Source organism: Castanea sativa, chromosome 2 (assembly GCF_040712315.1).
Source record: "Castanea sativa cultivar Marrone di Chiusa Pesio chromosome 2, ASM4071231v1".
Lineage (NCBI taxonomy): Eukaryota > Viridiplantae > Streptophyta > Magnoliopsida > Fagales > Fagaceae > Castanea > Castanea sativa.
Genome location: NC_134014.1, coordinates 28,646,957 through 28,672,204, shown reverse-complemented (window position 1 = coordinate 28,672,204; position 25,248 = coordinate 28,646,957). Strand labels below are relative to the sequence as shown.

At 34.1% G+C, this 25,248-nt stretch overlaps 1 protein-coding gene across 3 annotated transcripts; it reads left to right on the top strand.

Moving 5' to 3' along the window:
- The first annotated feature begins 9,734 nt into the window (after positions 1-9,734).
- LOC142623465 (uncharacterized) lies at positions 9,735-14,478 on the top strand. 3 transcript variants are annotated; one of them, XM_075796891.1, is made up of 9 exons: positions 9,735-9,860; positions 9,961-10,077; positions 10,185-10,247; positions 10,518-10,584; positions 10,746-10,846; positions 12,917-12,961; positions 13,042-13,356; positions 13,452-13,554; positions 14,178-14,478. In XM_075796891.1, the coding sequence occupies exons 1-9, from the start codon at positions 9,837-9,839 to the stop codon at positions 14,258-14,260; spliced, it is 918 nt and encodes a 305-aa protein (XP_075653006.1). In that variant the 5' UTR covers positions 9,735-9,836; the 3' UTR covers positions 14,261-14,478. The 3 variants fall into 3 exon arrangements, with proteins under 3 accessions (XP_075653006.1, XP_075653004.1, XP_075653005.1); XM_075796889.1 differs by having other exon boundaries at positions 9,961-10,092; XM_075796890.1 differs by having other exon boundaries at positions 9,785-9,860; positions 9,967-10,092.
- Positions 14,479-25,248: the final 10,770 nt, after the last annotated feature.

Here is a 25,248-nt window from a genome sequence, read left to right as displayed (position 1 = left end):
CATAAAAGAAAACCAATTGGGTTCTCTCTTGGGATCATAGATGCGCCCAAAAGCTCAAAACCAAAACAAAAAAGGTTTACTCCTACCATTACCTTTTTACCTTATCATCTGAAGACTTATTGTAAAATATTGTGTCTTTAGCGTTATTACAATATATTATTTTATCTTTCAAACAAATAAAAAAAATAAACTTGAGAGGTACGCAGTAATTATAATTTTTTTTGTTTGAACATGAAGAAAAGAAAAAAAAAAACCTAAGGGCCCGTTTGGTAACGTTGTTTATATTTTTTGGAAATACGTATAGATGAAAAAATGTGTGAAAATACATGTAATGTTGTTTAAAAATCAAAAATTGTTGCTCAAAATCTTATACCAAACGGCCCCTAAATTTTAGAAATTCTCTTTTTAAATTCAAAATGAAATTTTTTATTTGACATTTATGACCCTATTTTTATATAAAGTTACCATTCATTAATGATGGTATTTTTGAACCACGTAAAAGTCCAGTTGAAAGAGAGGAATCCTCTTATATGTAGTATAGAATTTATAGATATATGCAGATATGTTAGAGCTACAAAAAATTATACCAATAGCTGATGTACTACATAGTTATTAGTAAATAAAAAAGTAATGTTAGTAGTAGGCCCAAATAAAAATTTGTCACCTCAACAGTTCGTAAAAATGTTATAAAAAAATTGTACCATTACTCAAAAAAAAAAAAAGTGTTTGACCAAATATTTTTCAATTGCCAGTTGGTTTTTGCTGAGCAAGGTATCAAATTCTCTTTAAATTCTTTTTGTGGATTCTTAGGTTATGATAAATGCTTTAAGTAAAACTTTTCTAGTTCTATTAGATGAGGTAGCACTATAAATAGAGGGTTTTGCGTATGTTAGGGTATGTGCTGGTGCTATGAATAACAAAAGCACAGTTATCTTATTAAAAAGCTAAGGGCATGATACATTTCCTTATAACAATGATCATCAAAGTCATGAGGTACTACATGCCCGTAGAGGAAGAAATTACAACAATAAAAAGATTTGACATCGGAATCCTAAAGGAATACCTAAACTAATCCGATAAGGAGAGTGAGGGATGGCTAGAATATAATTTTGGAAGATGGATTTGATTAAAGACTCAATAATAAAAGCGATTAAATGGCTCACTACTCAATGAGATACAAATTATTATCACCCAAAGAGATACAAAAACCACCACGCAAAAGAATCCACCCAAGGGATAAGCGCTAATTTTGAAGAAATTCGTCTTCTGAAGCACAAAAGCTATATAGTCTTAAAATATACTCTACTTATTTATTCCAACCAAATAGCTTACATAAAAGCTAGCTTAGAACAGCCCTCTAAGTTCGGGAGAACGAAAATAGGAAACAAAGCATTGGATCCGTTTGGTATATGTGTTTAAAAACTGAAAATTGTTGTTTGAAAACATTTGTGAAAATACGTGTGGATGAAAAAGTGTGTAAGAATGCGTGAAATATTGTTTAAAAACTAAAAATGATTGTTTGAAAACATCAACCAAACACCCCTTAAATTTTTCATGCGAAAGTCAAATAAGACTCATAGAAACTAAAAACAAAATATATGATTGGTTTGCCTATGAGAACTTAAACAAAAATTATGATTATTCCCTAGGAATTACTAAGTAAATACTGTCTAACTTCTTTGGGAATAATAATTAATGATCTTATTGGATGGGAAAAAAATTTCAAAATATTGGGCTTTGCTACTGGACTTCAAGAAAAAACATATAGGACGACCTTAGCATTAGATTGGGCTTCCTAGAACTTTACTTTTTTTTTTTTTTGAGAAGAGGGCTTACTAGAACTTGGGCGCTCCAGTATCAAGATCCTTGACCATAATTACTCTTAACCACGTCTATTCAAATGCAGAGTCTCATGTGCATGTACACTGTGACGCTGTTACAAAATGTTGTGATGCACTTTAACCAAAACGTTGGCCATGCACAACGTACATAAAAGCATGAAATTCTATTGGAATTATATCGTAAAAATAGGGCAAGCTCTAGTGGATTTTTATCATAGAAATCTGGTCACGATAGCACACGATTGAGGAGGACATCCCAAAAACACATTAGGACCCAAGCCATATGACAGATTACATTAACATTGTTAGGCCTCTACCCTTGAGGATAACGAGAGATACAGAGTATGGCCTTTAAAAATCCATAATTTTAGTGGTTAGTGTTATAATTTGTTGTGCATTCTACCACTGGTCCACTAAAAACCATAAAAGACGAAAAAGAAGAAGAAAGAAGGGTGGAATCAAAAGTTTCTATATATATTATTATATTGATTGTTTCCCAATAAAACCATTGGCGTTGCACACATGCATTAGTAATTATGCATGTATGACAACATTTGGACATTCACCCTAGTTCTTGAAAACTATCATCTCAATATGCTAGCTATTAAACTAGCCATATGAGACTCATTGTTGTTGAGTTGTCTCACATCGGTAAGGTGTGATATTGAGAAGAGGTTTATCACTTGCTCTCAACACTAACTGCCTTGATGTTGGCGTGTGAGTGTATTTCCTTATCTCATCCCTCTTCCCCTATATATATATGTGTGTGTGTGTGTGTGTGTGTTTCTCATAAATAAATAAATAAAAAAACTAAAAACTAACCATGTGAGAGATAATCAAATGAAGGTAACCATCAATAGATGAATATCATGGGGTGCCTAACACCTTCCCCATGCATAATCAAACTCTTGAATCTAACTCATGGTTCAAAACTTGATTTTATCTCTTATTTAAGATTAATAAAATCAATTAAATATAGGTGACTAATCACACCTTCAAATCATGATGATTAGTGGCAACTTCAATTTACGCATAAAAGGAGAATGTATGAAGCGTTTGCACACACAAACACCACATCACTAGTTGAATCGGGGTCAAAGTTTAACTATCCAATCATCTTTCGAGAAAAACCTAGCATAGATAGGCCCAATACATGAAGTAGCGGATTTTTGATATTTTAAGCTCAATTTGTGCAGGTGGGAGATTTGGGTTCCTGTGCCCATCTTGCATTGTGATGGTTTTCGAGATATCGAGTTTGCTTTCGTGTAGCAATGGGCTTTGGGCTATTAAGCTAGTCTTTTCTAGTGAGAGTAAAAGTCCAAGAGACTGTGTGGCTTTGAGGGGTCATTTTTGGGTTTCTTTTGGGTTTTGAATAAATTTAACCCATGATCCAATATTTTATTATTGTTGTAAATGGCAGAGCAAATATTTTGGTTTAGGGGAGCAAGATTAAGATAAAATATTGAAGAAAAAACTAATTAAAAAATTATTTAACTTACTAAACAAAATATTTGATTAACATAGAAAATGTAATGTAAATGGAGTTATAACTTTTTTCATGCTTGAATTCTGAGTGTGTGTGTGTGTGTGAAGTTAGTAAATACGTGTAAGTTACACGAATTGTACGTGTACGTCCGTATAATTTTAAAAAATAAAACTCCCATTTTGCGTCTTCTTTCCAAATGTACGTAAATAGACGCATTACTTTCATCCAAAAAGTACATTCACATTTTATTTGTTAAACGTATCTTTAAGTTGAAAAAAGATGGATGAGGATAAATATTACATATCTAAGCAAATGCAAACACTCAAAACGCACATGAAAAAAAAAAAACATTCAAAATTAATCTACTGCCGGCTTTCCTTCCCATTAGTCTTTGCAAATTGAAGTCAAAAGATACCTCACCGTTTCACACTTTCCAAAGCCACATGCTTCAATATCTACGAGCATTCACATCCGAAATCTACACAAAATTCTATTTTACCATCTCAAAAGTTACTTTATCATTTTTACCATACCATTTTACAACACACCTAACATCCTAACTTTTATTTTACCATACTACACATTAAAATAACATAAAGTAAAATAAAAATAATATAAAAATATTCTCACTTCTCTCCTAAAGAAAGCATGCTCATTCAACCACAACTCAGTAAACCCACTGATCTGTTAGGATATGTGTGCCCTTAAATCCTATTGTATGATGTTATGTATGTTATTATGTATGACTTAATGTTGTGTTTAATAAAATTGTTTTATTATTATCTAAAATAATGGTAACATGAATATTAGGACATTATCATATAGTCCTTGAGATGCATAGTATGTGATTTATGTGAAAAGTCACAGAAGATATAAATCACAAGTTCTTTGTAAACTCAGAATTTTAGTTCGTAGTCGGTGATAAAATTGGGCATTTCATCTGCGAAGATTATAATATATCAACTAAGATGATTTGTCTTGATCATGGAAATTGAGATTTCTAGTTGGTATGTTGATATGTTTTAAGAGTTAAAACATATTGAACTGGACCGGTGTGAGATTTATTATTCTCCTAACGACTGTCAAATAAATAATAAACTCACGACTTATATTTGCATGAACTCTTAATCCTGAGAGAATAATGAACTTGATCATGAGGCGTAGGTTGCTTTGATATATCAAGAGTGAGATCTAGAGTAACGGTCAAAATTTTAGTATGTTGGGCAGCCACATTTGGTGTTGATGAAACATATATTCTCAAGATGGAATTCATAGTCTCTTAATGGAGATACAAAATATTCCCTTGAGATAAGTTTAATAGGTTTGTTATTCAGAGAGTTAGGCCTAACCACTTTGATAAGAAGTTACTAAAGTATATATTTATGAAATTGGATTTCATAAATATATGATGAATAACTTAAAGGATTAAACCGGGTACTCAAGGATAAGATGCAATTTACAAAGTGGCAGTCTACATTCATAACTTTGTGTTACTACGAATATTTTATGAAGGCTTGCATGTACAATAAAGTCTTGGGATATAATTTATAAATAAGGCCTAGAGTACAACTATATTTATATAGTGGTATTAAATATAATTAATGGTAACTTTGGACTTGTCAAAAGTTGACAGAAAAGCCCAAGGCCCATTGGAGCTAGTATCTTATTGGTCAATTTTGGTCCCACTCTAAGCCACACACTTAAGCCCAATTGGAAAGGCCCAAAAGGCCAGCCCAATTAAATAATCAGTTAGAAACAAAGGGAGAAACATACAGAATTTTTTGTAAAGAAAAATAAGAACATTATTGTGAAGTGGTGTGTATGAAAAAGTTAGACATTTTGACATTATCCATTTGGAACTGATTGAGAGACCACACATTTTGGGTGTTAGTAGAATTGGAGTGAGGATTGAAAGTGTTCTCAAGTGTTTCTGATCTTTGGAAAATTTGAAATTCGCCGCTCCAAGGTACACTCTCTTGTTCTCAAATTCTGAAATTTATATAGTACATGTTAACTTTTATGAATGAAGTAGATCCATTATTTTTCCCCTGCATATATGCATATTTCCATCTAATGGTATCAGAGCGGTCTTCATTTCGTATCTGTTTAACATGTTTTGAGTTTTGGAATTATTGACAACAGTTTCATGTTGTTAGAAATTAGTTTTTTGCATGGATGTTGAAATTATTGTTTGATAAAAACTGATATTGATATTATGATGTTATTTAATTTTTAGTTTAAGTATGTTAAACTGAACTTTAAGGCTATAGCATCAATGAAATTCAGTTTTGATATCAATTTATGTTCATTGTGATCGTATGATGGTTGTTTTGTTAATGAAACGTTAAAAAAATGTCTTTAAAAAATTATGGAAAATTCGAAATTCGTGACGCTTGATCGATCGAGCATCTGTCGAGCATCGATCGAGCTTCGAGGAATTGTATCTTGATCGATCGAGCATCTGTTGAGGATCGATCAAGCATCTAAACTTTTCTCGATCGATCGAGCATCTGTCGAGGATCAATTGAGGACTGTGGATCCAGAATTTTCTCTAAGTGTTTTTAACATTTATAAAGAGCAAGGTTATGTGTAATTTGTTTACGTATGTTTTAAAAATTAAAAACTTTTATTTTAAAACATCTAGTGGGAGAGAGATACAAGGGTTGGATTTCACGGCCTCTATTGTCAGTTTATAGTAGTGTGATTAAGCACCTCGCCTTGGCGTATATGCATTGCTCCTTTCGGAGGGTGTTTAATGATGAATAATGTGTTTTTACATTAAGAACAACCACTCTACCATGGAATTACTTAATGACTCGCATAGAATTCAGTCAATGGTGTACACTAGACTAAGTTTAATATTAACCTCCCTTCGGAGCTATGTTATTATCACTTAGAGGCTAAAGGAAAAACGACATATTATTAGTGTTTGACTAGAGTTATCATGATAGTACTAATAATGAGAATAGTTCTCAATCAATCATAGTGTTTGTAATTTACTTTCTTCCAAGGAATTTTAAATATGGGATTAGGTTGTCATTGCATAGATTATTTTATGGTTTTATTAAAGTTTCATATTATATGCTTATATGCTAAATTGATAATGTCCAGTTTACTTATTATATTCATGTTTATTGTTTTTAGATTTGAACATGGCATCATTTAGTCCACTTGTTTCTATTCTTAATCAAAACAAACTGACTGGATCCAACTATGTTGACTGGAAAAGAAATTTGGACATTGTTTAACTACTTAAGAGTACAAATATGTGCTTACTCAACCATGTCCTAACTTTCCTTCATTAAATGTTCCTCTTGAGGAAAAACAACGATATGATCGTTGGCAGAAATCTAATGAGATGGCCAAGTGCTACATCCTAACATCTATTTCAAATGTTCTATAGCATCAAATGCAGGATGTAGAACTAGCTTCAGACATTATGCATAGTCTGAAGGAGATGTTTGGTGAGCAAGGCCGTTCTGCAAGGCAAGACATACTTTTGAAACTACTGAGAAATGTTAGAAATAATTCCTCACAACACTCCCTCACGTGTTTGCACTCAAATTATGTCACTCCAACTAGTGTTTCACTCTTAAATTGGCTTTTTCCCGATAGTAGTCTCACACTCTCTTGCTTTTTTCCACTCGTAACTTCACATTTTTAGTTATGCATTAAACTAATAAACTTGATCAAGAAATTCAACTTGTAGTATTTAAACAAATATCAACGGCAAGAAAATATGACAGAAACACTAAATTAAAGGAAGAGGACAAAAGAAAACAATATTTTGGTCTAAGAGAACTGAAACTACAAACAATATATATTTTCTGTGTTCTAATCCTTTTCTGAAGTCTCTTCTTTTCTATTCTTTTTTCTTTTCATTTTTTACTTTTTTTTTGAGCTAAGTGCATGATTTTAACCTAGTGCACGTCAAAAAATAAGAACGATGAATAAATAACACAAAAGGAAGAAGATAGGATGATAACAGGAAACAAAAGATAAAGGGATAGAAGACTGATTTTAGAACCTGTGCTCTGATACCAAATGATGCGAATCTCAATCGACATACTTTGAGACCCAACAAATAATATTGGAATATTTACCCAAGAAAGCTAAAATTCAGATTTTGATAGAACCCTGACCCAACATTTATAAGTGAAACGCGAACCAAAAGTATAAGTAACAGACCTTGACCCAATGATTATAATTGAATCATGAACCCAATGTATAAAGTTTAAACACCACAAGGAAGAATTCCTGATAAGTTCACAGTTCTTGAAGAACCAAAAGTAGAGTAAAGCCTCACATTTTCTGATTTTTATTGAATGATCCTCTATTACAATGAGTGCATGCTATTTATGAGACATAACTGAAAATAGAAAATATAAAAAAACTTATTGAATAATAAAACCCAAAATAAAAAGTTGATTTGGTCTGAAATAGCAGCTCCAGAATAAGAAAAAATCTTTATTAACTGATATGGAGCTAGAAAGTCAATCAGCCATTAATCCATGCCATAAATCACGCCCAATTAAGCTAGATTAATCCTCAATAGATTGGATTAAATTTATTACGCCTTCATCTTCCTTTGGGCCAAGCTTGGAATGACCTGCGTTAGAATCAGCCCAAATCTCTTGAATCAGCCAATTAAGTGCTTCTTTGATCTTCTTGGATCTTGCTCTGGTAATAGACCCAACTGGAACATGCAATGGATCCTTGAATGCTTGTTGATTCTCATCATCATTGGTCGTCCCACACTTAACGCGTGGCGAACAGCCATGTCTACTTATCACCTACTGGTGAAGTTTCCAACGAAATACGGGATAGAAGAGGTGCAAGGAGACCAAATGGCTGCCCGTGAATGCTACATAGCCATGCTCGAGATGGATGATCATCTACAAGCTTTGAACATTGAGGAAAGAAAGGTTACTGTAGAACCGATGGAGGATCTGGAAGAAATCTTCTTTGGATGATGATACCTCGGGCCGAACCACTTGAATCGACACACAAGCCAACCCTTCGGTCCGTAAGGAGCTCGCCCTCTTCCTAAAGAACAATCGAGATGTCTTCGCTTAGAGCCACGAGGACATGCTAGGGATCAATCCTAGTACCATGGTACACAAGCTCAACGTATGCCCATCCTTCCCCTTGGTCTGGTAGAAGAAGAGGGTCTTCGCCTAAGAAAGAGACAAAGCTATAGCCGAAGAAGTATGCAAACTACTGAAGGCGGATTTCATTAGGAAAGTTTACTACCCCGAATGGTTAGCCAATGTGGTCATGGTCAAAAAGGCAAATGGCAAGTGGAGAATGTGCGTGGACTTCACCTATCTGAACAAAGCATGCCCAAAGGACAACTATCCACTCCCACGCATCGACCTCCTTATGGACTCTATGGCTGGCCACCAGTTTCTAAGTTTCATTGACGCCTTCTTCGGATACAATCAGATTAGGTTAGATGAAGCAAACCAAGAGAATACCTCGTTCGTCACGAGCCAATGACTCTTCTAGTACAAAGTCAAGCCATTTGGATTAAAGAACGCCGAAGTGACATACCAAAGGCTTGTAAACAAGATGTTCGCATAGCAGATTAGGCGAAACAGAGAAGTATATGTAGATGACATGCTCGTAAAAGCACATAGGATGTTAACCATTTAGACGACCTTCGGGAAACATTTAATACCCATCGCCTCTACGATATGAAGCTCAACCCCAGTAAATGTGTGTTCAAGCATGGAACATAAGGAGGTACAAAGCCTAAATGGCAAGGTCGCAACTCTTAACAGGTTCATCTCCAAGGCAATGGATAAGTGTCTACCTTTCTTTAAGATACTGAGGAAGGCCTTCAAGTGGACCGATGAGTGCTAGGATGCATTTGAAGAACTAAAGAACTACCTTGCATCCCCACTGTTGCTCAGTTCGTCCATGCCTGGTGAAGAGCTCTCCCTCTACTTAGCTGTATCCTCAACGACTGTTAGCTCCACTCTCATACGCGAAGAAGACCGAGTGCAGCTACCCATCTACTACACCAGCCGAGCATTGGAAAATGTTATGACAGTGGAGACTGAGTGAGAGTAGAGAGGGTGCTTGAGAGTGGAGAGGGTGAGTGAAAGAGGCGTGAGAGTGGAGAGTCTGTGATTGTTTAATTTTGAAAAAGCCCTTTATGAAATCGAGTCTTAAAGACTCAGTTTTCAGGTGGCTTCCACATGGATCAATCATGTCACATACAAATCGATGCTTAAAGGGTCAAGATGTAACTCGAGTCTCTAATACTCAAGCTCCAGTGGATGCTACGTGGAAAAGCGCAAACTCTAAACATAAAAACCGAGTTTTTGAGGGTTAAACTAAATTGAGTCTTTTAAACTTAAAATGTTAGTTAAAAATATAATTTCAGAAAGTTGCCTACTATCTATATAGTTTGGCAAACGGGATTAATTGCCAATTTTGGCCTTGAAAGTTAAAAGTTGAAACACAGCAGTCTCGCTCTCTGCCTCTCAGAAGAAGCAAAAGCAATGGCGGCAAACTCTGAGAGTGAGGTGAGCTTAAACCAAATACGCAAATATGCCTAATTTCATTTCCAGTTATTTCTGTGTTTTGTTTATTAACTTTATAATGAAAACCTTGTTCTTCATTCAGAAACAGACGTTTCGCTTATTCTCAACCTCCACCAGTTTGGGTCTAGGGTTTCTTGATTCTTCAGAAAACCCTCTCCCTTCTCCACCTCCACCTCCACCTCCACCTCCATACCTCGAAGTAATTTCCACTCAGGTACTATTACTAATTCTTATTTTATTTATTTATTTATTTATTTATTTTGCTGTTTGATTATGATTTTTTTTTTTTGGGTGTGAATTCAATAGATTTCTTCGTCTGTGAAATACACTGTGGAGCTAGTAAACTTGGGGGAACTTACTTTGCTCAAGGTAACTTTTTTCCCTTCTGTTTGTTTACCGAGAAAATGTCATGCTTATGTGGTTTTTGTTTATGTGCCTTCTGGCCAAGAATTAAAATGTTGAATCTTTTTATGTGTTTGAAGAATCAATTTCTGAAATAACTAAAGATTCAGAATTTTTTTTTTCTACTCTTCACATGTCCTTGGAAGCTTCATTAGAAATTATCTTAGAAATTGATAGTTACTTGAATTTTTAGTTAGTTTAACGTAGATGACCAACCAAGTCTTGTTTCTCTTTTAGGGCCGCGTTAATACGCAAGAGGTTTTTGGTTTATCAAACTCCGATTTAGTCCCAGGGAAATATGAAGGTGTGTAAGAATTCTCCTTTCTTTGCTTCTTTATATCCCTTATTACCTTCTATTCAGATATAGTTTTCATATTCCTATAAACTAAATGATGATTTGGTTATGTTGCAATGGTTGACATAAATGTGAAATTGTGAATCCATGTGCTTGCTTTTGGGGTTCAGGGGGACTGAAGTTATGGGAAGGTTCACTGGATCTCGTTAAAGCGCTTCACATGGAGGTTAAAAATGGCAATTTGTCACTCAGGGGAAAGCGAGTTTTAGAGGTGGGCTCTTGATTTTCAGGTGATTCTATACTACTTAAGAATGCATACTCATGTCAATACTTGGGATGATCATATCTCATTGGTTTTCATCTTTTATTGGAAAAGGAATAACACTCTAGCCAATTAACTCAACACTCTGATCAAACAAAACACTGATATAACCCAACCATGGCAAAAAAACACATATAACCTAAAATAAACCCATTCTTGACTGACATGTGTGACCAATCCATATAAAAAATAATAGTAAACAACAAGGTTAGATGAAATCTTTCATTTTCTTGTCGAGTCCATCAACTTAACATTATCTTCTCAGCCACACATTTCTCACATATTCCCAAACATGGTCATGTTGAGGATAAAAAGAATTGTCCACCTCAATAAGCTCAGGCTCGACGAACTTCTTCAACTTCTCTTTCACTTGTAAGAGGAGTGATAAATCCATGAAGGGGAGCTAGTGCGTGATGGCCAAAGGACTTGGTGTTTGAGAAATGAGAGGATTAGAGTGAGATTTGAGACAGAGAGATTACAAGAGATGAGAAAAGGCACCAAAGAGAGCTTAACTGCATACCAGCTGAAAAATTGCATTTCAACCGAAATTCACTCAAACAACCTGGAACATCTGAAACACACCAAAATAGTCTAAAATTTGATCCAAGGTGGAACATGGGGTTTCTCTTACTGGTTTGCATACAGTACAAATTTTTCTGACCGTCTTGGCTGGAAACAGAACTGTATTCATAACAATGCCCCTCCCCAAACTATTGAATTATCAAAAGTTTTGAGCATAATAATTATTTTTCATAAGTTTATTATATTGACGACAATGACAATTACTTTTATGGAAAACAGAGGGATGAGGTGTGCATTAGTAGTATATGTGGTAAATACAGAGAAATGAATTAGCATGTTAATATTATGTAGGGTTTCTGAAATATCCTCAAGGCATTTGGCCATGCCAGCAATCAGTAAAAATAAGTAAATAACACAATTTTTGCTCTCTCTCTCTCTCAAAGACACCCATATGTAACTGCCAACACACTGCCGCACCAAACAGCTGAAACTTGTAAATTAGAATTCAGAAATTGCAACTAGCTCTAGCTCAAATGGTGCCTCCTCTTGTAAGAGCAAGGTGGATGGTAATGTTTTGGGGTTCAAGATCCATCAATTGCATTTGTAAATTACTCAAGAAAAAAAAAAAGGTAATTACCACAATCGCCCTCAAGCGAGAAACCCACACCCTCTTAGTAGACACACCATTAAAACATCATCACAAACCTTGTCATTCTCACCAGAAACCCATGGGTTCTTTATCATGATTGAAACTTCTGATGTCCCTAACCTTCCAAATTCCTTTCACATCATCCTGACACTACCATTTATATATACCAATCACGTGCAACTTGTTCTCAACTTCCTAACTTCAAATGAAAATTAAGAAACTTTGGTCCACAATTGTGCAGCCTCAAAGGCCCCCCTTGAAATACTTGATTTTTGATCCCCTAATCACCAAAAAAATTACATTTGTTGTAGGGGAAATTAATTGCATGCCCATTTTTTAGGGCAAAATGCACTTTTCCTATGGTACTCTGTACTCTTAGTGTGGATTTGTAGGAGTAATTTATATATCGGTCATGTTGGCTAGATTATATCTTATAGGTGGAATATTCTCAAAGCCATTTGAATTTTATTCACTAATAAAACTTGCTTTTGATTTTAACAACATAGGTATAGAAGTTCAATAAATCTTAAATTTGAATATAATATCTAATTATGTAATGATTAAATTCCAGAATTTGATTAAAATTTGGTGAACCAAAAGAATTGACTGCTGAGCCATATGAGGTAGGAAACTCTCAAGTACAGCTGGCTCTAAGGGAAGGAGTTTACTTGCTATTGTAGGTGTTGTTGCTTTGTGGTAGTTTATGTACATTTTCAAAATCACATTGGAGTAATTCCTGTTAATTATTTATTTTCAGAAAATTGAGACTAGAAATTGAGATAGTATCTTTTATCTCTTGCCGTTTCCTTCCTCATTTCCCCTAACTGAGCTGCCTCTAATTTTTTCAGCTTGGATGTGGTCATGGACTTCCTGGGATCTTTGCATGCCTTGAGGTGAAGTTTTGCTTCAGTTGCTGTATATTAGTTTATCAAAAATCTACAGGTCTGTTAAGCTTCTCTGTTTGTTGTGTCAGGGTGCAGCTGCTGTGCATTTCCAGGACTTCAATGCTGAGGTCCTACGTTCTCTAACCATTCCCAATGTAAATGCCAATCTTTCAGAAAATATTCAACACTTGGAAACAAATGAGATGAATGCTGGTGGTGAAGTTCGTTTCTTTGCTGGTGACTGGAGTGAAATCCATAAACTTCTTCCACGTGTACCAAGCAATGAGAAGAATCTAAACTGTAGCTCAGGGCACAGTCAAGTTGCTAGTTATGATATTATTTTAATGGCAGAGACGGTTTACTCAGTCTCCACTCTCCAAAGCCTTTATGAACTTATAAAGATGGTATCTGTTTATAGAGCTGATTATAGAGTTATTGAACATCTATTTTTGGCATTTTGAATTCTGGCTTGAGATCTAAAGGTTTTTTTCATTTACAGTGCACAAGCAGTCCTCATGGAGTTGTTTACATGGCAGCAAAGAAGCATTATTTTGGGGTAGGTGGGGGAACCCGGCAGTTCCTATCTTTAGTAGAGAAAGATGGTGAGCTCGTCCTCCTGAATATGCTTACAGAAAATGCAAAGGAACTATGTCATACAAAAAGTTGCATGCTTTTTCTTTGTGCCTCTGAACTCTTTGATTTCGTATTTTTTGCTAATTGAGGAACGGATGAAAGTCTAAAATTAACTATCCTTACCTCATTTTAACTCTTTGTTCTCCTATTAGTAAGGATGGACTGATGGAGATAAACTCTGGGCTATTTATCACAACATACCACATTAATGCACATTAATGCATGGATAGGCTTTATCATTGTAATAAGGCTTGTATGCTTCAATTTATTATGAATGTATTTAGCAAAAAAAAAATTATGAATGTATTGTTTATTGTACAAAAATCATAAACAGGCCAAGAGCATGAAAACTAGGACATTCTTCTGGCTACATAATCTTTATGTTGGTTACGTCCTCTAGCCAATAGATACATAGTTTTCTATTCATGATATGTAATTTTGAGAAGAAATTCATTTGTTATGCAGTACATGCTTAATGTGTCACCCTTGTCTTGGTTGGTCTACAAGCAATTATTTTATATTGGATATTTTTAGTCATATTAACTCACGTTGTAAATAATGCTGGTTAAATGGACCTCTTTTCCCCACTCAGGTGTTATGGCTTCTAACCTGGTTGCTGAAGTTGCAGATGGTTCGTCCAATGTCCGAGAGGTATGGAAGCTTTCATTTAGGTAGATTTGGATTTTCAGACTTGTGGACTGAAAATTATTATCTCATGTTCCATCTTTTTCAATGTTCCTTTATTTCTTTCCTGAGCCATGTATGGACTCAAGCCCAAAAAAATGTATGGACCCACAGCCCACCATACAAGGGACCAATTTCAACTGATATTGCTTTTGTGACAAAATGAATGTTTAGGTTATTGTCAATTCCCCACCCCACCTCCGACTTTTTGTTTGTTTGTTTTTGTTTTTGTTTTTTTTATTTTTTATTTTTAGCATATCTTTTGGTTCATTCTGTGTTTTGGAATTGTGCAACTGGCCTCCGGTGGTTGACCTTGAGATGGGATGATCTCTGGTAATCTTTGTCGGCCATCATGGCTCTTGTTTCTTTTGTTATTATTGTTATTATTATCTCTATGTTTCAGAGTCAGCCGAAATACTTTACCAAAAATTCAAAATTTGAAAATTAGAACCCGAAGTATTGGCATTGCTTTTCCAACCATTCAAACGAATTGGTAGACAAGGTAATTTCATAAAGGGGTTCTCTACAATATTTAAATGATATTATTTAAAATAAAAAAGCCTCCATCACACCAAGCAATCTCTTCCCTTTTTATTTATTTTTTCTTCTTCTTCGAGATAGTAATCCTAAAATATTAGTATCTCTCTGGTTAACCAAGTAATTCTAGATTTAGTTGCCAATAGAGAAATTCTTGACGATAAATCATATTATATTCTTAATAAATTTATCTTCAAGCTTGTATAGAAAATGATAGGTTGCTATGGAGTACCTCCAAGACAGGCTAGTAAGCATTTTGGGCCTGGTAGATTATTTCATTTGAGCATGACTTAGGGTAAAGTATTTAGATGTTGTTCTTTAGGTTTTTTTTCTAAAATTTTACCATGTGAATATTTTTTCATGGGATGAAAGTATATTTTTTAGTTAAGTAGCCACATGGCTAAATCTTAAGAGAGGAACTTAAGAAACAACACTTAAGGTACTGTACTTAAGTTTTTTTTATTTCATTTTACTACAGATAGCATGCTCAGTTTTAGCATGTATACTGTGCTGTGCCAAAATGTTGTCCAAAATTATGCTATATATCTCAAAATAATAAAGAATACATGAACATGATGGTGCAAACTGTGCAATAGCTCCCTCTCTTTATGTGTGTTTTCATAAGTAATTTTGGAGCCCTAGTCGATAGATGGATGGTTTAAAGCTCAATATTAACGCAATACACAATGTTTTTTAGCGTTTATGCCCTATTCTGGTCTTGATTATCAATTAGATTGCAAGGTCTTAGTTATGGTTGTCAAGATCGAGATTTTACATAGGATCGTGAGAGGTAGGTAGAATTGTCAATCGTAGAATCAGATCGTAGATTGTAAGATTTTACTTATTTTCAAATTTAAAGCAAAAAATACATTGAAAGTGACTTTGTATGTTAAATAATCATGTAAATTATGAATTCATCAATAAAAAATAAAGATAAAAAAATTGCGTCATATGATATAACTTGTATGTTATACATCGTTGTATTTATACTAATAAAAAAAATGTATTAAATTTTGATCCAATGTATGTAAAAAATTCAATGAATGTTTAATTAGCAACCAAGTACTAAAAATATTTATCAACTCATATGGAAAATATTTTCTAAGTTCCAAGTTCTAAGTTTAAAATTCAAAATAAGTTGGCAAATGGAAATTAGTTAATTATAATATAAAATTCAAAAGCAAGATGAATATTAAGGTGGAGTCAATATTTGATCATTCTCATTCTAAGGTTCTTATAATCATTGTTTTAATTATCATTATCTATTTCATCATCTATGTAGACATTGTATATTTGTATACTAGAGCTGCAAAAGATATCAAAATACAGCTTCACACTCAACTATTGAAGTTATACCACACAACAGCAATTACAAAGCATGCTAAAAAAAAAAAAAAATCAAAAAATCAAAAAATCAATATACAAATACAAGCATAATTGATAAAATTATATATAAATTGTTTTTTTAGTAATATCAGGACACAAATTAGTATACTAATCAAACAAATATAACAATATTTCATCTTAAAAAGCAACAAAGCCAACATTGAATTCTTTATTTAGAAATGATGAAGTATTCTTCCATTTTAATTACAAGTGAATTAGAAATTAGAAAATATTTGCCAACATTAACATAATTTTTTAGGAAAAAAAAAGTCATTCTATCACAACATAGAAAAATAAAAACCCTTAAAGTTTAATCAAAACTAAAAATTTATCCCATAAAAAAACCCAAAAATTTATGTTTTGGTAGAATCCTATACAATCCTATACGATCCTACAATTTTTTTGATCCTAGTGCGATCCTAAACGTTTTGGTGAAGTTGAATCATAAAATCATGCAATCCTATGCTCCAGATAGCGATTTTTACAACTATGGTCTTAGCTGTTGCCTGAGAGGTTGAAATAGTTTCAGGTAGTCGACATTATTGAGTATTTTATCAGATAGAATATATGCATCCAATTAGTGTTCTTGAGCATTCAACGTCTATGCCATAATAATTCATAGATTGTGCAAAATTCATCATTTTATTTGACTTTTGTAATAATTTAATAATTAAAAAATATAACATTATTTTTTCTCTATCACATCATCATCATTATTCATCAAATAAATAAATAATAAAAAATTATTAGATTTATCGGCAATGTTCATCTTACTCTCACATAAGGATGGACTTCAAGTTCTACTCATTTGATCCACCTTCATAAGTGGGAGGACGGTTTTTGAGACAACGTGACAAAATACAAGCACAAATAGAGAAAACTCAAAAAACTAAAGAAATGTTCCTATTATTAATTGCTGCCCTCATATAATTGAATGACATCTCATTTACAAAAAGAGGAGATGCAATTAGACAAAAATGGAATGATACAACTTTCTATTCAAGAAACATACTTGTCATATAGAACTAGCAATTTTGGGAGGAATTCATTGATTATCTCTATATATTAAGAGGATCTGGAAAGTTAGTTATTGCCATTTTGATTTCCAAAAATAGCCATAATTTAATTAACTTACCCTTCTTCCTAAAAAAAGAAATGATGTTAAGCCGTAAATCAACAAAAATTATAAACAAAAAATCTACCTAGTAACGACTTCTCTCTAGATAGTAGATAGATACAAAGTTCATCCCCAACATTAATCACCAAAAAAAAAAAAATTAACTTTCCACTATCCACATGTTCTATCAAGAAAAAAAATCCTACTCCATATTCCTATCAAAAAAAGAAAGAAAAAAAAAAAATTATACTATGTATAGGAAGAGGGACGGAGGGGGGGGGGGGGGGGCATGCCCTCTCCCCCTTTATTTAATGTTAAAAATTTTAAATATTGAGTAAATTTTAGGTGATGGCCCTCTTCATTTTTTTTTTAAGTATAAATGTTCTTTCATTAATGTGGTAACAACTACAACTATAGCACTTAATGCGTAATTTTCCAATGCCCTCAAGTTTATGGGCCACAGTATGAATATAGAACTTCTATAGTTCTGGTAAAGTTCACATACTTTTGATAACTTAATCTATATGTATAACTATGGGTAGAAGTTGGTTTTATAGAACTTAATCTACCTTGGAAGTGAAAGTATTCTTTTTAGGGTGGGCTTAGGGTTTACTTTACACCTATAAAGACTTCCTTTACTCTTCTCACACTCCTTATTTACTTAGGGACATAGGCGGAGGGAGGGGGGCTAGGGGGCCATGGCCCCCTTGGATTTTCCAAAAATGCTCTCTCCCCCTTTATTTAATTTTAAAAATTTTAAATATTGAGTAAATTTTAGGTGATGGCCCCCCTTTATTTTTTTTTAAAAAGTATAAATGCTCTTTAATTTATTGTTGTCTCTTTTATTTTCCTTTTAATATTGATTTTTTGTCGTATATAAGTCATTAATTTTAGGAGCATTTAAAATATAAGTTATAAAAATATATAAGTAAATCTCTTTAGCAAAATATTTTTGTTGTTTTCCAAAAATAAAGTCATATGTGCGCGCGCGCGCCCACACACACACACACACACACACACACACACACACATATATATATATAGAGAGAGAGAGAGAGAGAGAGAGAGCTACTAGAATACAATGATACATTTGACTTGGCCCCTCTTGAGAAAATTTTCTGGCTCCGCCACTTATCCTATGTTCTATATAAAAAAAAAAAAAAATCCCACATTTAGAGATGGAGCCAGGACTTGGAATTTACTGGGAGGGGGGGGGGGGACTTTGTTGCTGGCTATGTATAGAGTTTTGGCTTTTGGCTTAACTGCTAAGGGGTTTTATTTATTTATTTTTGTGTGTTTTTGATGTGTGCCTTGCTTTTAAGTAAGGACAAAGTTATTTCATTTAAAAATTGATAAAGGATTGGGTTGTTTGTTGGGTAAAATTGGTTAATTAAGCTTAATTTTTTTTAACTTTTCTATTGGTAATTTTGTTGTTGGGCTTGTATGTTTTGTTTTAGATTTTAGATCAATTTTTTTTTTCTTTTCCAACCTTTAAAAGGAGAAAAATGCTAGAGCTATAAACTTTTTTTACAAATTGCTAAGCTTAATTGTTTTTAGTTTTTCTATTGGTAATTTTGTTATTGGGTTAATTTTTTTGGGCTTGTATATTTTGTTTTAGATTTTAGATCAAGTTTTTTTTTTTTTTTTTTTAATTTTTTTTAATTTTTTATGGCTTTTAAAAGGAGAAAAATGTTAGAACTAGAAATTTTTTTTTACAAATTGCTCATGTGGTGAGTGGTTATTGGTAAGTTAAAAGTGATGTAAGTGGTGGGCTTAGATGGGAGCTAATAAGAATTTTTTATCTCAGTAGTTTGTAAAAAAGTTATAAAATTTTTTTGTGGCTGTAGCATTATTTGTAAAAGAATTAATAATATTGTTAAGAGTGGCAAAATGTAATTTTATAGAACACAATTACTAAAATTAGTACACATATAATACTAGTATTTTTTAAAAAAATTAGTTTTAGGGGGGCGCATTGCCCCCTTTGGTCCATCTATGCCTCCATTTTTGTCCACGTCCCATAAAAAAAAAAAAAAAATCCCACTCGAAAACCAATTGCAACGTCCTTAGAAAAAAAAAAAAAACACTTCACCTTTCATTTGCTATTCTCTTCCCCCTCTCAACGTTGTAGAATACATAAGAAAAAAACTAAAAAAATATTAAATCTCTTATTAAACTCTTGTTTGCATTAGTAGTTTGCAAGTATTTAATATTAAATATATAATTGTTAAATTAGAATGAGTGAAAAATTATAACATGAAACCTTAAATTAAAAAAAAAAGAAAAAAAAAAAAGCCTCGTCCACATCTAATGAGGCTAGAGGCTAGTATGTCTTAAAGCAAAGGCTAGCGTGTCTTAAAGCTCATTGAACTGTATTCCATTATTATATGGATGCAAATTTCCGGCAAACTTGGACAATAATATGTGAACGGCTGCTCGGAATTAAGTGCCCGTTTGGTTTAAAATTTAACACCACTCAATTTCACTTATCACTTAAAATACTTTAATTTCCAAAATTCCTGTTTGGCACCTTAACTCATACCAGTTTTCAACTTCAAAAAGTGCGGCTGGGTTTCACCAAAAAAAAAAAAATCAGAGAATTTGTCAAACATTGCGGCTGGGTTTCACCGAAAAAAAAAAAAAAATCCGTTGGTCAAACATTGCGGTTGAGATGTGGATTTAATTACAAAAATGTCATTGAAAACTAAGTTTTAGAAACTGAAAACACCTAAAATGTGTTTTTAGTTTCTATAACTTATCACTTAGAAATCAGAGAATTAAGTAATGGAAACAAGGAGTGAAAACTAAGCCAAACAAAAAATTTTGTGCAGGTCTTATTTATTTTGATAACTCAGTTATGAGTTTTGAATCATATCACTCAAAAATCCCTAAAACCAAACAAGCTATCTTAAGGGTTATTTGATTTTCAGTTTCCATCACCCATAGCTCAAAATATGTGGGTCTTATAGTTGAATGGTTTGTTGGGAGATGTTTTCAGTTTTTGTTTTCATCACTCAATTCTTTGATTTTTAAGTGATGAATTATGGTAACTGAAAACACATTTTAAATATTTTCAAGTTATGAAAACAAAGTTATGCTGGCATTTTTCGTAATTAAATCCATATATATGCAGCCCACTCTCAATGCAAAGTCACACCAGGTGCACTTTTTTCTTATTCTTTCTTTTTCTTTGTTTCTTTCTTTTTCACAGACTCACTCCAACGACCCTTTTTTTCTTCTTCTTTATTCTTTTTCTTTCTTTTCTTCTTCGTAGAAACACCAAATATACTTTATCAAAAAAAGAAAAGAAAAAAGAAACACATGGATACCAATATCTCAAACCCAGAAAATCAAATCCATAAATACATGAGTTAGATCATACACACTAACACACAAACACGAACCCACAAACATGTTCATCCAGACGGCCACAAAAATTCTATTGCCACCAATCATTCCAATCCAACGGCCATAAAACAAAAACTCACTTTCTGCTAAATTAAGTCAACAAACAGTGAAGCTGAAAAGCAAAACCAAAATCTAAGTATAGATACAAAACAACAGTGTAGATGTGAGGAAAAGGAGAAATGGGTTTCACCATGGGTCTAACTCCATAGCCGAGTCCCTCATCCTCTGTGGCTGCCACCCTCTCCCTCGCCACCTCTGCTTCTCCAAAACCCCACCAAAACCCACTTCCTCTCTTCCCCATAACTCTTTCCCCATAACCTAGCTTCATCCAACTGGCCTCTGGCTACTCGTTGTGATTGGTCAGGACCACGAGGAAATCGGTGAGCGGAGCGCCCGATTTGATGACCGACTCGGCGGAGTCAAAGAAAGGCTCCACCGGATTGCGCTCGTGGCAGCGGGCGAGCGGGTTGGCCGAGTGGATATTGGAGTTGCATGTGACGCAAAGCGCCGCCGCGTTGGCCTTGCACGTGACGGACGCTGGAGCTTGCTTGCAGACCTTGCACATCCACACGCCGGAGCTTTGCTCTCTGCTTTAATTTTTTTGGAGCTAATAACAGAGGAAGAGAATGAATGGGCGGAGAGGAAGAGAGAACTGTGTCTGGGTATTGGAAATATGAGTGAGGAGTCAGGTATGGGTCCACAAAAAGGTTGAAATATTGAGTGGCGTGAACTGAAAAAATGTGTCAAACGGATGGGTATAAGAAATTGGGGGTATTTTAAGTGTGATGATTGACGAGTGATAAAAAAAAAAAAAAATTTCAACAGTGCATTTGTAGACAAATGGGAGAGAGATGCAAGCTAACTCAACAGTGCATTTCATTTATTAATAACATTTTCAGATGGTCAGGTTTTGGTTTATTATTAATATATATTTTTTTAATTTTAAGTTTTAGGAATCAGTCAGGTATAAATTGGTTCGATTTGATAAAAGAAAAAAAAAAAGTGTCGGTTATAGCATCATTGCATGATCCAGAGGGGATGGGAAAATATTGAAGCCGAGTGGAGGCCAGCTACGAATTCTATGGCTATTAATTTGAAGAAAAACGACAGGTAGAAAATGTATAAAAACAAACAAAATCATAAAGTTGCTCAAAAGGAAAATGAAAAGAATTAGCATGATGGAAAGTAAAAGCTAATTATTGAATTTGACTGTAAATTAGAGAAAAAGAAATAGTTGAAAATAATATGAAAGCAATTGAGTTGTTAATTCACAAATGAAAACATAGAACATATATCAAAATTATGGCAAATAAATTATAGAGTTACTTAAAAAGTGAAATACACATTAATATGAAATAGAAGTCATATAAATTATAGAGTTAATTAAAAGTGAAATTTACATTAATGTGAGATAAAAGTAATCAAGTACCATATAAATTGAGACAATTTTGGTGTTATGAAATTTTGAGGAATTAAGAAAATCACTACATGTTACAAATAAGGACAAATAGAGAAACGATTATTAAAATTAAAAATTTGGAGCAGAATATATATTTAAAGCTTGGATCATTATGTTAGATAACATATATGAAGTTTAGATCAGGAGCCAGTCCTACAGCGATAATATTTAGAGCACCCTCTAGTTTCAGGGTTGGATGGAGGAGGCAGACAACCTCCACTTTTGCTGTAAGCTTCACCATTAGACCCTCCATTGCAGACTGGTTGATTTTTGTTTAGGGCTCCATATGATATGGATTTCTGTTGTGCAAGAAATCTTTGACTTATCTCTGAGCCCATCAACTTCTCATCTTCTTCGTTGCACTCTGCAATTGAACCGTTGCATGGTGTATAGTCATCGTTTGCTGATGAAGCAGGGTGAATGAAATAGACAAGGCCAAGGAGAAAAAGGAAGCAGCAGAAATATTGGAGAGATTTCATTTTAGAGCTTGTTTCCAATTCTAATGTGGTTTCTACTCTTCCCACTTTTTTAAGCTGAAAAAAAGGATCTATCTCCTTCATAAGGTAATAGACTTTTTGCACTTCATAGTATCTCATAGTGGAAGCCGCACTAGCGAGTAGCTGAGGGACCGCACTCCACCAAACCTTTTGATGCTACCGCTTTCATTTTGTTATTTATGTGCTATTTTGTATTTTTCCACTCTTTGTATTTAATTTTAATTTATTATTCCATCTAGGCGGGTGATATTTTATATTTGTTTTTATTGATAATTCAAGAGTTGGGAGGCACTTTTCTTAAAAAGAAAAAGAAAAATTAGGAAACATGAGATTTTACTCTTAAATATTTCTATTAAAAATATTAAGAAATGTAACTCATTTAACTACTATATATTCGATAAGTTAGAGCATTCACAGCAGTGGAGCTAAATAGCTATATTGCTATTTTAGCTCCACTCAAACCACAAAATCTCATACACAGCAGTGGAGGCAAAGCTAAATTTTTTTAGCTTTGCGCTACAGTGCTCATGTATCAATACATGAGCACTGTAGCTGAAAGTTATAAAAAAAAAAATACTATTTTATTCGGGTTTGATTAAAATAATTCAAAGCCTCTCTCTCTCTCTCTCTCTGTCTCTGTCTCTGTCTCTCTCTCAGTCACTCTCATCTCTGTGCTCTGTGCACTGAAGCTTTCATCTCTCTGAACCTCATCTCTCTCAACTCCGAAGCTCGACGTCACCAACCCACCGCCGATCAGCCTCAGACTCACGCCGCCATCCGCCTCAGACCCACGCCACTGATCCGCCATCCGCCTCAGACCCACGCCGCCGATCCGCCATCCGCCTCAGACCCACGAGTAGAGCGATGAGATCGAAGCCAAGAGAGATGATTGGCGCAAGTCTCGTCGGCCGGTACCGAATCGGACAGAGTATCGGGCATGGGTTTCAGTTTGGCTGTGTTGAATCCACTGTGTTGCCTTGCTCCGATTTCGATCGTGAAGGACCGAGCCACGCCGTTGGCAGCAAAATCGGGCGGTCCGTATCAGTTAAGGCTCGATTCGTCAGTGAAGACCATGAAACCGTGCCCCTCGGTGCAGGTATCGTCCACCGATACTGAATCGGACAGAGTATCGGGCATGGGTCTCGTCCACCGATACTAAAATCGTGCCCCTCGGTGCTGTGTTGATTTTTCTAAGTTTTTGTTTTGTTCTTCTTCACTGGTTTTGATGGGATTTGATGGCACGGTGGGTTGTGGTTGTACAGTAATCAAGTAGAAGATGAAAAAAAAAAAAAAAAAGAAGAAGAGAGGAGAAAACGAGAGGGCTGGAGGCAGAAAGAAAGAGTGAGGGTGGGTTTGGAGAAAGGGGAAAGTAAAGAAAAAAAAAAAAAGGAGTGGATGGAATGGAAGATAGTGTGTGGTGGACAAAATGCAAGAGAAAAAAAAAAAAAAAAAAAAAAGAAAGAAAAGAAACGGATGAAAGAAAAGCAAAGAATAAGACATGTCAATTTAAAAATATTTTTACAATAAATTTTTAAGTAATTAGCTAATATTGGTGAGTAAAAATATAATTTTAGTGGCGGGATCAAATTAGAATTAGTAACAATTTTTCATATAAGATTTTGTTATGATTCTCGTGAAAGTATTGTAAAAAATATTGTGGATGTAACATTTTTTTTTTGAAAAATATAATTCTTGAGAATAAATAGAAGAAGAAGAAAAAATAAAGATTGTTGCGGCGGCGGCGGCGGCGGCGGCAGTGGTAGTGGCGGTGGTAGCAATTGCGGTGGCGGCGGCAGTAGTGGCAGCGGTTGCAGTTGCGGTTGCGGGTAGTTGTGATTGTTGTTTATTGTAGTAGATATATTATTTTATTGTATTGGATATATTATTTTATTGTAGTAGATATATTATTTTATTGTGATGTTTATATTATTTTATTGTGTTGAAAGCTAAAATAGATCCACTGCTGCAGCATGTTTTGTAAAGTGAATAGGTAAAATAGATAAAGTAACTTTTTGTGGAGCTAAAAAGCTAAATTTTTAGCTCCACTGCTGTGGATGCTCTTATGTTGATATTAAAATTAGAAGTTGGAGATTGTAACTTATAACTTTTTTTTTTTCCCTCTAAGAGCAAATAAAGATGCCTCGAACCTTGAAAATATACCCAACACAATGGAGAAGATACAGATACTAATATAGGCCAAGGAAAATAAAACAGGCCTATTTTTTACCCTCTGCTTTCTGTAGCACCTTTTCTCTGACCTTATTCCCCTGAGCTAGTCTCCCTACATACCTCATTTCGTCTTTGTCTTCTTCTGCCCACCTTCCCTAATAACCATTTTTCCAATTTTTTTTTCCTACTTTCCTTTCCGGGCGTTCTCATCAAAACCCTAAAAAAGATTTAATATTTAACATCTCAAGAAGTCACTTTATTTATTTTAACAACTGATTTTATAATACACCCAACATCAAATGTTCTATATTTTTTACTACTTCATTTAAATATCCTTTTTTTTTTTATTATTTCTTTATTCTTCAATAAATATTTCTTTCTCTCTCTTCCTCTTTGTCTCTCTCAA